Source organism: Fragaria vesca, linkage group LG6 (genome assembly GCF_000184155.1).
Source record: "Fragaria vesca subsp. vesca linkage group LG6, FraVesHawaii_1.0, whole genome shotgun sequence".
In the NCBI taxonomy this organism is placed as follows: Eukaryota; Viridiplantae; Streptophyta; class Magnoliopsida; order Rosales; family Rosaceae; genus Fragaria; species Fragaria vesca.
This window is the reverse complement of record NC_020496.1, coordinates 8150406-8166150: the sequence shown is the minus strand read 5'-3', so window position 1 is coordinate 8166150 and position 15745 is coordinate 8150406. Positions and strand designations below refer to the sequence as shown.

The window sequence follows — 15745 nt, the reverse complement described above, 5'->3', positions numbered from 1 at the left end:
TTGTGTGATAGTTTAAATTGTATACATTCACACAACATTTATTTGTTTCACTGTTGTGTAACAACACCCAGTTATCTGTCAAACTAGAGTGGGGTTAGAAGCAAAATGGACCTCATTTTTATCTTCATTCAGACAACAAAATATTGTCTAAAGTGTTGTACTAGTTTAAGGAAAAAAAAACTGGAATGATCTCAGACTATCCACACAACGGATGAATGTTTCTGAACGTTGTATGAAGCATTTTTGAAATTTGTACAACTCTGCAATTGTGTACCGTTGTGTGAAAAGTGTCGTTTGTTGCACTTATTGGCGTAGTGAAAACCCAACCGTAGCAAAACTGCTTCTAAGAATTTCCACTCCATCCTATCTTATGCCTTGGCCATATCAAGCTTTAAAGACATAACTTCATCAGAATCACCACATGTATGAATAAAATGGGAAACCTCATTGGCAATAAGAGTATTATCCGTAATTAGCCGACTCGGGATAAATGCACCCTGAAATGGAGATATCAAAGTGGGCATAATGATCTTCAGACGGTTGGCCACCGCCTTTGAGCATATCTTATATAATACATTGCAAAGAGCAATAGGTCTCAGATCAGAAACCTGAGTCGGGTTATCCACTTTTGGAATCAGGCAGATATGAGTATAGTTAACCACACTTAACAAGGTACCAGTATGCAAGAACCCTTGGACTGCCTCCACGACTACAGATCCAACTATCTCCCAATAATGTTGGAAGAAGAGAGGCGGCATGCCATCCGAACCTGGAGCTTTCGTGGGATACATCTGGAAGAGTGCATCCCGAATCTTCTCCAGTGTATATTCAGCACAGAGTGCTGCATTCATTTCATTAGTAACTTTCGGAGACAAGTGATCAACTACTGAACGCATATGAGCATAATCAACCAAAGCAGCTTGGAACATATGTGTGAAATAGCTCACCACCACATCCTCCATACCTACATCAGAATCTTGCCAAACCCCATTTACATCAAAAAGACCTTGTAGCCCGTTTTTTCTTTTTCGGTTAGAAGCCTTGCGGTGAAAGTACTTAGTATTCCTATCACCATCCTTGAGCCAACTCACTTTCTCCCGCTGTTTCCAGTAAGCATACTCCTCATTTAACAAAGAATCGAGCCTCCCTGAGAGTATTGTTTGCTCCATCTAAAACTCATTTGTTAGAGGAAGAGATAGTAAAGCCTGGAGTCTACCCCTCAAAGCTTCAATCTCACGACCTCTATTACCAAAGGTAACTCTCTGCCAATCATTAAGAGAGTATCTCATCTGCCTGATCTTGTGGACTGCCCTAAACATAGGGTAACCAATAACTCTGCTATCCCAACCAACCTTAACTGCCTCCAAGCTCGAACCATTCTGAACCCAATGAGCATTAAACCAAAACCGGTGAGTACCTTGAGCAGGCTGCCTTCCCGGCTGTTTCAGGACTCCTAACAGAATAGGAACATGGTCGCCATGAATCAGAGGGAGGTTCCAAACCCTAGAAGCCGGAAACAACTCAATCCAATCCTTTGACCCAACACCACGATCAAGACGACTTCGCATTCCAGGACCCTTCCAAGTAAACTTTGGACCAGAGAACCCTAAATTTCCCAACTCACAATAATTGAGCGCATCCGGATCTCTCCTCCCTCCTTATCCGAGTTCAGCAATAGTTCGTTAAAATCTCCAAAAACCACCCAAGGTAACGAGGAACGATCACGTAGCTCCCTCAAAAGATCCCAAGTTCTATGGCGTTCACTTGTTACAGGATGCCCGTAGAAGCCAGTTAGCCTCCAACGCACCCCTGAACCGTCATTCTCAAGAATCTCCACATCAATATGATGCTATGATTTAGATAAGAAAATCACCTGAATCTCATCCTTCCATAACAGCGCCAAACCCCCGGATTGACCTTCAACACTGCCTCACAATTAAGCATCCCCAATTCCAATCGAAGATTACCCATAAATTCACTATCATGCACCTTGGTTTCGCACAAGAAAACTATCGACGGTTTCTTTTCACGCACCACCCTACAAAGAGCTTGCACAGTAGAATCATTATTGATTCCCCGGCAATTCCATGCCAGAGCTTCCATGAACAGATCGACGAAAATGCCAAAAAACCCTAACCCTAGCAGCCGGCTGGGGAGAGCGTTTTTTCTTTTTTTAATTTTGGTTGTCATAATCTTTGAAGCTTTTTCTTTTTCCTTAAAAAAAAATGTGATGACCAGATTTTGTTTTTCTAATAATCTTAACATGACATTCTATACACAGGAAATCCTTTGATCTAGCTACTTTGTGAAAATCAAATATAAGTAAGTATAAGAATATCGGTGCAACAAAGTAGCAAAACAGAATCAAACTCTTTTGAGAATCAACTCTTTGTTGGTCTCAAATGTGAACAAAAAAAAAATCTTAATCCAGATACATGTTAATCTCTTTAAGATATTGGATAAAATTAAAATAGAGCAATGAGTGTGGCTATTGGGACCTCCAAATTTGCTCAGTATACCTCTCATTCTCTCTACACCTCCATTTTAATTTTAAATAATATAAACATTTGCTCATTAGACCTCTTTTCAAATTTTTAAAATAGACTTGTTTATGTAATTCATATATTGGGACCTCCAAATTTGCTCAGTATACCTCTCATTCTCTCTACACCTCCATTTTAATTTTAAATATAAACATTTGCTCATTAGACCTCCTTTCAAATTTTTAAAATAGCCTTGTTTATGTAATTCATATATATATATATTACTCATTACACCTTTTATTCACTCATTATACCTCTAATTCTTTTTTTTTCTTTTTGTTTCTTTTTGCATGTGAACATCCATTCCCGACTTCCATTCTTTAATTTTTTTTCTTTTTTCTTTTGAACACAAACCTCCATTCCCGACCTTGATTTCTTGATTTCTTGAATTTCTTTATTTTTTGTATTTTTTATTTTGCATAAAATGTCACTAGACATTCATTTTTTGATCAAATTGTAAGAAATAATTTTCAATGACATCAATTTTCGAGAAAAGTTAATTCGAATTATGAAGAATATTATTCTTTTCAAAATGTTAAAAAAAAATATATTGTATCTCAAATTTTATTTATCGATCATCAAAAGAATGTTCTTACATATTATTCTATATTTTTGTTACTTTTTGTATTTCTATTTTACATACACTATTTTCTTTTTTGTAAGTTTATATGTTTTTGTTTTTATATTACCTCATGATGATAAATTATTTTAATTAATTGATAGATTTTTGTAAAATATTATGATACTTATTTATTTATTTTTTAATTAATCGATTTTTGTAAAAATATTTTTCACTTTGTATATGCATATGATGACATGCATGATAATATAAATATTTAAAATGCTTTAATAAGTATGTGGTAAAACTAGAAAATAAAAATCAATAAGGAAAATAATAAAATGCATTAATCCTTTATTATTGAATTAGAAAGTTTAGAGAGAATAATATAATATTACTTTTTGTTTAATTAGTGTTCTTAATAGTAATTGTGTAAGAGAATAAATATGTCATTTAATAATTCATAGTAAAGTGAGGTCAAGTGAGCAAATTTGAAGATCTCAATAGCCGCACTGTTCAACTTAGTGTTCTATATATCTCGTACTTGTGTTTCTGATGTTTTATAGTTAAGTTTTCTTAAGCACTGTGTAGTAAGTTTTATGTACGTAAATATCAATAGCCTACCAATAACATGGGAGAACTTTGTATAAAAGTGTACCCCTATAATGCATTGAAACGGCCTTGTTTCGTTTTGGTGTATAATTTAACAGTATTATCAACTTTTAACTGTCATTGAATATTTGTTGACAATGCTAGACTAGTTTATTAAACTATATGTAAATGAATGAAAAACGATCATGTTGATATTATGTTGGAAATGAACTTTCTCACAGTCACGTATTAAGATTAGTTCACAAAGATAACGCACCTAGTGCTATAGGTCTCCAAACAAATAGGAGATTACATGGAATAAAACTAGTAAAAAAACTAATTTATCTCTTAAGAGGTACAATAAGTATGGACTTAGAGAATAAATTAGCCAAATAAACTGAATGAGGGAAAAAAAAAAAACTATAACTACTAGTACTCTAGTAGTAGTAGTCCACAGCCTACTACAGTGGCTCAAAGAACCCTCAGAACCCTAGGCCCAAACTTTTGACCTAGCCCAAGTATGCTTCTCTCCTTGTGCTGATCGAAGACGATGCATGCAACTACCACAACACCTCCCCCTTGTATCGTTGCCGCCACACCTCCATGCCGCCGTGATGACGCCGTCGCCGTCGCCTAGAACAAAACTCTGATGCGCCGTGGTGCCGCCGCAGATCAAGTCCTTTTCGTGGTACCTCCACCGCTCCATGAGACGAAACAATGACAGCCAAGTCGTAAAGAAGAAGAACCAGAAGAGTAGATCCCATAGTCAAGCCAAAGGACACCTCAGATCCTAGAAGCCAGAGAGCCATCGAACACTTGTCCGGCAACCTCACAACGACAATAAGGCAAAGCCCATCACGTCGTGGTGAGCCGCCGAACGAGAGGAGAATTGCTATCGCTCTACCAGAGTGCGTGCGAGAGGAGAGAGGCTTATGTTTTCCGGTATTGCAAAACAACAGAAAAGATTATCCAACACCTAAAATTTTAACAACCTTGTTTTCTTTTTTAAATAAAGGCTGGCATGTTTATCATCAAGTTTTGATTAATGAAACTGTTGAAAATAAAAGCTCTTAACTATTCAACAGTGTTATTCAGCATTAGAGCTCTTATACCTTCCTAACAAATAACTTATTAAATTTCATACATCCTTAAATCGCGTACTGAATTTGGCCAAGTATATGAATTGTGGATAGAGTATAATGCAACATCATTAGCTTTTTAAGCTATTAGGATGACTCCCGAATTTTGTCTCGATTGGAGATGTCACAATGCAAAGGGGGACCAAATATATAGTGTCCCTGACAAAATCAAAGCAAAGCTTATGAACTATCATTTTCTTGTATTTACTTCATTTCTACTCCTTGTCTCACGTTTAGTGCTTGCATTATATGTGGTTCTGGATCATGAAATGTAACATAATGTACCATGAGAAAGTACCAAGATCACGAATGATAGCATTGGAGAGTAAATGTGAGCAGGCCATTGAATTGCATAGAACCAAGTACAGGTCACACAGACTCTGACTTGACCCAGAATTGTCTGAAATGCAAAACTTGAAAATGCTGATTTCATTTAACCAATTCTATATGGTCATTATGGATACAACTGCAAACCCTGCTTCAAACTCAGCACCATGGCACCATATGGTAAATGCATACCCTACCAACAACGTACACATATCATGCCCATTTTGCAATTAAGGACCAAAAACAAGACACAAGAAAACACCCTCCAAGCAATCCTTCTGTCATAATTCATAAAGACCCTTCAAAGCATTGTGTAAATTTTACCAGTTTCAGAAAGAAAAGAGACGTGTAGCATTAATCTAGACGATGAGCATTAAGATGGGCAAACTAAAAACACTGCATAATGCTCGTTAGTCTTTAACTCGATCAATCATGCCTTTCACTTTGATTCCAAGAGTCACATGTACAGATTTGTCGGCGAGTTTTGAAGCTCTAGTCGTTTTTGTTTGTCTTCCTCCAAAGAACACACATAAACCGTAACATATAACATGGTCCTGAACACTATGGACAAATGGAAGAAGGTTCATTACCCGTTTTCTTGTATTTCAGTGAGTTCATTAATGAATATGAAATTATGAATGTTAATTTGTAAAGAGTAAAACCCATGCAGCAGCAGCAGCAGCGTCCTTTTGTTTTGTCCAACAGGAAAAACAAAACACAAAAAGCACGCGCACACTAGTTTTTTTTACTGGGAAAACTTTGGTAAAGTAGACACGATGCACAAAACCCACTCTGTTTGGTGTTTATCAACACTTGACAATGGCAATATGGTCCCCTTAACAAATTCCAGAAATTCCAGTCCTCTCTCTGTCTCTCTCTTCTTCTTCTTCCCACAAAGAGCTTTATCATGTCCAGACAAAAATGGAAAATTTAAAGAGATGTAGTGGGATTCTCTTGCTTATATTAAACTGGTATGCCCAGCTGTCCTTTGGTAATAAAGCTTATTATCTTTAGGGTATTCACAATTGCAACCCTGAAGACTTGAGAATTTGTGAAAAATTTCTGGCTTTTGTTGCTTATTTACACATTTGTTTTGTTCCGCATTTTTGTGACTTGAGGGCTACCCTACTCCTTCTACCTATTTATCTTGTTTTCATGACTTCATTATCGATTAGTAGAGAATGTGACTAATGATTACTTGATTATTGTCCTACTCTTCCACAATTGGTTTGTTTAGGTTGTGCATTGGTGTATAAAGAAAAAACATATCGTTCACGTGATAATTTTATATTTCTGATCAGCTGATTTGTTTGAAACTTGTTTAATGTAAATTAACTTTATATATTGTTATTGTAAAATAAAAATGTTTCTATGCCTTTCAAAATGTTTGAAACGTAGTACATTTTGAGAGAATAACATTTATCTAAATTTAGGCATCAATATGTTTTTTTTTTTGATGAATTTGATAACTTTGTCACACAATTCAACCAACACTTCTAATTGTCTGACTATTGGACCAACATTAACAATGAAAATGAAAATATTACATCATCGTGAATGTCAAGACCAAAATCATAAAAAGTAGAGTTACAATCTATCGGTACTAAAATTTAAACAACTGAGTTAGAATCTATCAGTACTAAAATTCAGATATATAAGTTATAAAAAAAAAATTAGATAGATAAACCCACAACAAAGTATTTGTAACTAGTCATTAGTCTTTACTGAAAAAAATTATCCCCTTCGTCACAGGATTTACCTGGCGAACTTGCGTTGGTAAAACCGTAAAAGGTTCATCCAATAAACTTAGTTGGTAAGTGTCATTTTTCACAAAAGATAGGGTAAACAAGGGTGGTTTGTGAATACAGAAAAGTTAGGGTTGTCCAAGAAAAGTTTGGAAAAGTAGAAGTAGGCAAGTGCAAAAGTGGTTTATTATATTCCCCCAGTCAGCAACCACTGAAACAAAGTGATCAGAGATTTTGCAGAAACGAGTAAACCTATTTAATTTTCACAACCTCCAATCCAACCTCCCCTCTTATTCTTTACTTTCCTCCTCTGCTTTCTACCTTCAAACCCTAGAAATAACTCACCTTTAAGATGCTCTTGCCTCTCTCCCACAACCCCTAGAATCCCCAAAACCCAGATTCAGCTCAAACCCATCCCAGCCATGGTCTCATTATCCATTTCCACCAACTTAGCTTCCTTTGCTCTTCTCATTTTCATCCTCAGAGCCTCAGCTTCAGACACCAATTCCTCATTTTCTTTCACCAAGTTTGGTAAAGATCCAAGCTTTGAGTCCAGTATTTCTCTTTATGGAGATGCCAAGGTTGTTAATGGTTCAATTCAGCTCACTAGTTCAGTGAGCTCAAGTGCTGGGCGAGGCATGTACAAGAAAGCCCTCAAGCTTGGTGAAGGTAAGCCTAAGAAATCAGTGTCTTTTTCCAGTCACTTCACTTTGTCTATGTCCAAAGAAGATGGGGATGGTTTGGCCTTTGTTATAGTTCCAAGTGGTTTGAATCTTAGCCTGTTTGGTAATAGCTCTTTTGGGCTTGATATGGGATATGGGAAAAGTAAATTGAAAGTGGTTGCAGTTAAGTTGAAGTATGATTACTTGGTTGGTAAGGTCCATGTGGGGATTGATGTGGGTAGTTCTGTATCAGCTAGAGTTAACAATGCTTCAGCTATCAAATTGAATCTAACTAGTGGTGATAGAGCAAATGCTTGGATTGATTATGAAGCCGGTTCGAAAAGAATTGAAGTGAGATTGAGTCAATTGGGTGGTTCAAGGCCAGCTGATCCTTTGCTGTGGTACCCAATTGACTTGTCCAAATTGTGGGGAGATGAGAAAGTGTTTGTGGGCTTAAGTGCACAGAATAGGAATTCTTCTCAAACTTGTTCTATATACTCATGGAGCTTTGAGCAGAGGCATGTGCCGGACTGGATGCATTCGCAGCCGCTAGATCCTAAGACCTATTCTAAGAGCTCGAAGCCGGTCACAGTTGAGAAGAGGAAGGATTGTGTTTTGAGGGCTGTTGCTGCAATGGTTCTTGGTGTTGCTTGTGGAGCATTGGCATCATACATTGTGTTGTATTTGTGGAGAATCTTTGGTAATAGGCGTCCGGTGGTGCCAGAAGAGTATGCGATGCAGCCTAAAGAATTCGAGTACAAGAAAATGAAGGTAGTGGTAGATAAATCCATCGAAGATGGAAAGCAGTAGGCTTCATAATGTTGTGTGTTGTAAATCAGTAATTCTTTTCCCTCTGTGTTTTGCTTTGTATTTTCAGGTTTTTTTGTGTTATTACTTGTAGCTGTAGTAACATGGCAGTAGGTTGTCAAAATGTAGTAGGTTTGGTGCATAGTTTTTCTAATGTTGGAGCAGTGGGATTCCACTTTGAACTGAATCAACAACTCATGGTTGAAACCCCACTGTTCTATTAAATAACTCCTCATGGTGTGCTGGTAACTGCTTAAAGCTGTTGTTTGAATTCAATTTCCCCATTTTCTGGAGAAAAGATTACTCTGTTTGGAGCTATCATGATTTCAGTGATGGTTCATATATTCGGTTTGCTGGTTTATGATACAAAAACTGTTCTAATCAATCTCTTAGTCGTTGGTCTTACATGCAAGAGGAGTACAACTTTCTATATGCCAAGTGTTCTAATTTTGCAAGCCTCTTTGCATTTTTAGGGTTCCTAAGGCTCTTTCGGCATCCTCTATTTGTAGTTCTAATAAATATCTCACAATCAGTTCTGTAAGATTTACGAAACGGACTTTTTGGTTTGCTGGAAATTTTTAGTTTCTCAGAACTGTAAAATCAGACCTATGCTCAACTGCTTTGGATAGACACAACCTTGATTGAAATGGTAGAATGATACTCCCAAGTAAATGTTCAGTCTATATTGCACCCGATAACATGAAAATGGCCATGGCTGATATTACCTTCACCACTCAAATGTGCATCAAAAACACAAATGTGTATCAACAGAATTGCTCAATTAGTCAATTTCGTTCAAGTAACGGGGATGCAGTATGCATCATCAAACAACCAATGAATCAACATTGGCGATGAAATCACTCAGCAGCCCTTCTCTCTATTATTTGGGCATATTCTTCCTAGATAGATTCAAAATGCTAAGAACACTGCAAAGATTCAAAATGCTAAGAACACTGACAAGGATGGTTCAAACCCTTAAGACCTGTTGGAATTTCATCCAAACAGCATATTACCTGGCTATAAACGATTCATATAACTAATGCAATAATAACAGAAGATTTTAATGGTTCATTTGAAATAGCATATTACTACTGGAAACGATTGATATAACCATATAGCAGATCTGAGTTTACCAAAGTACAGAAGTAAGAAGAACAGAATGCATAAACCAACTTCAGTTTTTAACCATATTTAGATCTACTACTACTGGGAATAACCCCTAGCATTGCAAAGACCAACAACAGGAAGTTGAGGCCTCACTTCACACATCATAATTCAGGATGCAAATCACTTCACATCTCCTGACCTTCTTCTTCCTCTTCCTCTTCATAGTACTCATCCTCCTCAGCTGTTGCATCCTGGTACTGCTGATACTCTGAAACCAGATCATTCATGTTGCTTTCAGCCTCTGTGAACTCCATCTCATCCATGCCTTCACCAGTGTACCAATGCAGGAAAGCCTTCCTCCTGAACATAGCAGTGAACTGCTCACTCACACGACGGAACATCTCCTGAATGGAAGTTGAGTTTCCAATGAAGGTTGAAGCCATCTTCAAGCCTGTAGGTGGGATATCACAAACAGTGGACTTGACATTGTGGGGAATCCACTCCACAAAGTATGAAGAGTTCTTGTTCTGAACATTGCTCATTTGATCATCCACTTCCTTGGTGCTCATTTTACCCCTGAACATGGCAGAGGCAGTGAGATAACGACCATGGCGAGGGTCAGCTGCGCACATCATGTTCTTAGAATCCCACATTTGCTGGGTGAGTTCTGGCACAGTCAACGCTCTGTACATCTGTGAACCACGAGAGGTCAAAGGAGCAAAACCCACCATGAAAAAGTGGAGACGGGGAAATGGAATGAGATTGACTGCCAACTTCCTAAGGTCAGAGTTGAGTTGCCCAGGGAACCTCAAACAGCAAGTGACACCAGACATGGTAGCAGAAATCAAATGGTTCAAATCTCCAACTGTACAAAAATAACCAATAATCAGAACTCCAATCCAAATACTAAAGGACATCAAACTTTGTATGACCATAAATACTTAAATAGATACCAAAATGCCAATTCAACAATCAAAAGGATATCACATTTTGTACCAACTTAACCATATATCAAATACCAATTCAATAATATATATCATTTTGTACCAACACAGACATATGAGAAACCAAATTCAATACAAAAGGTACCACAATTTGTACTCACAAAACCATATATCAACCACCAATTCAATAATCAAAGGACATCACATTTTGTACAAACTAAAAACATGTATCAGAAACCCAATTCAATACAAAAGATGCCACAATTTGTACCCACAAAAACATACATAAAAATCCCAATTCAATATTGAAAGGACATCACAATATAGCATTAACATACATAAAAATCTCAATTCAATGAACAAAGGACATCACAGTTTGTACCAACATAAACATCTATAAGAATCCCAATCAAGACGATAATAGAATCCAAATAAGAACTTACAGCTTGGGGTGCTGAGCTTGAGTGTGCGGAAGCAAATGTCGTAGAGAGCTTCGTTATCAAGAACCATGCACTCATCTGCATTCTCAACAAGCTGGTGCACAGACAAGGTAGCGTTGTAGGGCTCAACCACAGTATCAGAGACCTTTGGAGACGGGAACACAGAGAACGTGAGCATCATCCTGTCCGGGTACTCCTCCCTGATTTTCGAAATCAAAAGAGTCCCCATACCAGATCCAGTCCCTCCTCCAAGCGAATGACACACCTGAAACCCTAAAATCCAAACCAACAAAGCATCACAACACCGCTCAAAACAACAAAACCATAAAAAGAGAACAAAATTACAGCGAGGCATTTCGTCGAATACCTTGTAGGCAGTCACAATTCTCGGCCTCCTTGCGAACCACATCGAGAACCGAGTCGATCAACTCAGCCCCTTCGGTGTAATGACCCTTAGCCCAGTTGTTCCCGGCGCCGGACTGGCCGAAGACGAAGTTGTCAGGCCTGAAGATCTGGCCGTAGGGACCAGATCTGACGCTGTCCATGGTGCCAGGCTCGAGATCCATGAGCACAGCTCTGGGAACGAACCTGCCGCAACTGGCCTCGTTGTAGTAGACATTGATCCTCTCAAGCTGAAGCGGCGAGTCGCCTTCGTACCTTCCGGTGCCGTCGATGCCGTGCTCGGCGCAGACGACCTCCCAGAACTTGGCTCCGATCTGGTTGCCGCACTGGCCGCCCTGGATGTGGAGAATCTCACGCATCTTGGCTAGTTTGAGAGATCGGAGATCGGAGAAATGAGGGGTTAGGGTTTTGAGAGGAAGGGAGAGTGAAATGAGAGAAGGGTGTGGGGACGGGTTGGGGGGTTATATAAAAGAAGAGGAACGGTACGATTTGAAAGGAGGAGCGGGAAAGGGTAATGGGGGAATTGGGAATGGACGGCTGAGATTTGGGGGTTGGGGTTTGGGTTTTGAAATTTGAATTTTGAAATACCAGGCTGGATTGTGGGGGAGATAAATTTGGCTCTTTTGTGGGTTTTGAATTTTGGGGGATTGAGACAGATAGGGATAATTATTGAGGTGGGATTTTTAGTGGAGCGAAAAGGAAAGAAATTCAATACAATATGGTCTGGTTAATTATTCTATGGTAAATTTAAGTGGTGAGGTCTAATCAAATGGACCTATAGCTTTCAGTGAGTGGCCACCTACAATGATATTTATTTTCAATATTATAGTAAATATCAACGTTAGAATTATTATTTTTTATTTGATTTGAAGCGGGATATCATGCTTACTTCAGTTACGATAAATAGCACTTATCCATTCAGTATTTTAACCAAGGTCTAAGAGAGTATATCATGAAAACCGAACTAATCTCTCGTTGCAGACACAAAAACCCAAATAACCCTCAAACTTGTTGGCAACAAACTTGTGAGAGTTTGGACTTAAACTCTTAACATGAGGGTTTCGTACATAACAGCTCGACCAACTTTACCACACCATATATTTTTATTTTTATTTAAAAAAACTAAATAATAACTGAAATTACAACATCAAACTTAGAGTCTAACGAGGATGGGATCCAAGAATGACTGTTGTGATGCGCTTGATAATAACAGTTGTAGTTTGCTTCTCGGTGCTAGACTGTAACAGCAGCAGTTTGTTTGACGTAATAGCAGTTACAGCATCGATTCTACTAAAACGGCAACGATTCTGAAAAAACAATAAGATTTATATATGGATATGGTGGGGGAGCTGGGAGCCTGTGAGTTTAGTGAGAGAGCTTGGTTTTGGGTTATGAAGGGTTTATGGAACGAGAACTGACTGAAAATAAGGGGGCTAGGGTTCTAGAGATGAAGCATGATCTCTTGAGATTTTATGGGTTGTCGATGATGGTCTTTAGCAGCAGTGAGCTACCCTTTTTATAGGCAAGATCATGGAGGATAGTTGTTACTGAAAAACAAAGAGTCTGAAAGAAACCTCTCAGTTTTGGATTAGGGTTTATGGTTTTGGATAGGTGGTCCCTATGGAAGAAAATTGGTGAAGGGGAGACAGAAAGGGTGGCGATGGCAAGTCTAGGGCAGTAGCTTGTTGTAGAGATTTAGGGACAGACGGGAGATTTCTTGGGAGTGCCAAAAATCATGCAGTATGGATTTACAGCAGCAAAAGTTGATGTTGGAGTATAGATTTATAACAGCAAAAGTTGACGTTTGGGTGTTAGGTTTCTGGACAAGTATAATCTGGACAAGTTTAAGACTATTGGTTTTGGGTAAGAAAATAATAGGTCTAATGGGTTAAAGATTTTGCTGGGCCTGGTTTTAATTTCTCTCACTAGCCCATATTAAGACTTTGTCCATCATGCATGAACTTTGGTCCCAAGTCCAAGTCCCAAGTCCAAAGTGATTGATAAACGTCATGTTAACGATGGGCCTCACAGGATCTGTTACCTTCCACACCACATCTCCTCTGTAAGCCCCAAATGACGTAGCTTGGGTCTACGTGTTATGTTTGCATGGTGGAGCTTGAGTTTGTTGCTATTCAAGAAAGTCTCTTTGACTATATTGGGCTTGGATGAAGGCCCAATAAGGCTATGAGTATATGTCAACTTAGAGAAACGGGATCGTGGAATTTTAGGTATCAACAATCTGTATTGCTAAGAGTTAGCAGGCAAAATAACTATGCTATCTCTTGTCCCAATCGCTTCAATCACTCCCCCACGGAGTGATAATAAGGGATTACTTTACTCAAAGCTTAGTAAGGCAAAGAACTTCTTGCTAGACTTCTTAGAAGTAGTGCTTTCTTTTAGGGCTGGGCACGGGACGGGACGGGCCGGGATTCACCAAATCCCGTCCCGTCCCGAAAATAAAAAAACGGGACGGGACGGGACGGGAAGGTGTTTTTAAAAATCTGTCCCGTACGTCCCGATCCCGATCGGGACGGGACCGGGACGGGATCGGGATCCCGACAAATTCTTTTTTTTTTNTTTTTTCAAAGAAACTAAATTTAATTGTATTATACAAACCACCATCAACGAGGGTAGGGTAAAAACGGGTTGAAGAAACTCCAAGCTATTACAAATGCTCCACCACAATTGATCAGTGTATAGTAAATTTTCGACTATTTTTATGCTTGTTTGGAACAACATTAATAGAAATTAATAAGGAAAAAAAAATATACCAAAAACACAATAAAAACAAAAAAAAAAGAACTAATTGATAGTAAATTAGAAGTAACTAAAATACAACAAAGAACATAGGTGCATAGGTGACTAAATTACATCCCACTTTAAAAGTACTAAACATCCCACATTAAAAATTAACCCTCAAACAACAACTAAAAATATCCAAAATCACACAAGCAAAAAAAAAAGAACATGAATGAAATTAAAGTATTATTTTAGACCAAATTAAGTGTGGTTGAGTGCATTGTAACACCATGCAACCTAAAAAATCAAGTATAAAATGAATAAAATCAAGTATTCTAATATTATGGGACGGGACGGGATTTTTCGGGATAGTCCCGTCCCGTCCCGTCCCGTTATGGTAATGTTAAGACTGGACGGGACGGGACGGGATTGCTATTTTCAAAACCTATCTCGTCTCGTTTCGGGACGGGACCGGTACGGGATCGGGATTCCGGTACTAAGTGCCCAGCCCTACTTTCTTCAGAGAATAAGAAGGAAAAAAATAAAAAACCTGGTCAAAAAGATCACAGTTTTATGAAAGATAAAAAAAATGAATTTTTACAAGTTAGTTTATTATAAATGTAAAAAAATAAAAGTGCGGCTATGAGGACCCCTAAATTTCCTCACTAGACTTCACTATATTATGAATTATTAAATGACATATACATCCTCATACATAATGACTATTATGGACAATAATTACACAAAAGAAAATATTATATTTATTCTCTTTAGACTTTCCAATTCAATAATAATTGATTCCATTCTTTATTATTTTCTTTATATATTTTTGTTTTCCAATTTCTTTTTATTAAAGCGTATATATAGTTTATAAGAGTTAAAAAAATAATCAATATATCGATCATATGACATAAAATTTTGTATTATCATACATGTTGAATGCATATACTTGCAAAGTGCATAAATATTTTTGAAAAAAAATAATAATAATATCTATCGATTATAGAAAACATATATTTATTGAAATAATTTATTATGAGGTACAAAATAGAGATCAAATTATTCAAAAGAAAAAAAATAGAGAAAAAATAACACGTACAAAAGAGAAAAACAATTAAAAAGATATATAGAATAGTTCATGATAGAACATTTTCTTGCATGACAACTAATAACTAACAACTTTGAGGTCATGGGTTCAAATCTCATTGATATATGTAGGGTGTGTGAGTTATTTAATAAAAAAGTTTTTTTTAAAAAAAAAAAAACATTTTCTTGCATGAAAAAATAATCAAAAAATGAAGGTGGGGAACTTGGGATAATGGATGTTGAAAAACAAAAAGGAAAAAAAAGCAAAGAATGAGAGGTCTATTGAGTGAATAAGAGGAAATTAATTTATTGAAATATATGTTAATAAATAATTAAGGTTATGTTAGAAATTTGAAATGAGGTATAGTGAGCAGATGCTTATATTAAAAATTAAAAAGTAAAAAGGAGGTGTAGAGGGAATGAGAGGTATATTGAGCAAATTTAGAGGTCCCAATAGCCACACTAAAAAAATAAATACTTCAAAGTGACGAGTGAGCTTGTTTTCGTATGAGGGGCTAGCAAAAGGCGGCCTCAGAGATCCATGAGGAATTCTAATTTATGTCCATGAGGAACTGTTCATGTAAGAGAGCCTAGCGAAAGACGGCCTAAGAGATCCGACAATGGCAATGTGCCGTGGCGGATTGCCAACAAGAC

The 15745-nt window shown here is 37.5% G+C and overlaps 2 protein-coding genes across 2 annotated transcripts; one reads left to right on the top strand and one right to left on the bottom strand.

The window, feature by feature from the left end:
• The first annotated feature begins 7127 nt into the window (after positions 1-7127).
• On the top strand, positions 7128-8736 carry LOC101292033 (L-type lectin-domain containing receptor kinase VIII.2-like). The gene has a single exon (XM_004302612.1). It carries the CDS (start codon positions 7327-7329, stop codon positions 8374-8376), a length of 1050 nt encoding a protein of 349 aa, XP_004302660.1. The 5' UTR covers positions 7128-7326; the 3' UTR covers positions 8377-8736.
• Positions 8737-9438: 702 nt separating this feature from the next.
• Positions 9439-11673, bottom strand: LOC101314192 (tubulin beta-1 chain-like). The gene is made up of 3 exons (XM_004302603.1): positions 11232-11673; positions 10868-11137; positions 9439-10345 (listed from the first exon to the last, which is right to left on the bottom strand). The coding sequence occupies exons 1-3, from the start codon at positions 11623-11625 to the stop codon at positions 9666-9668; spliced, it is 1344 nt and encodes a 447-aa protein (XP_004302651.1). The 5' UTR covers positions 11626-11673; the 3' UTR covers positions 9439-9665.
• Between the last annotated feature and the right edge of the window lie 4072 nt (positions 11674-15745).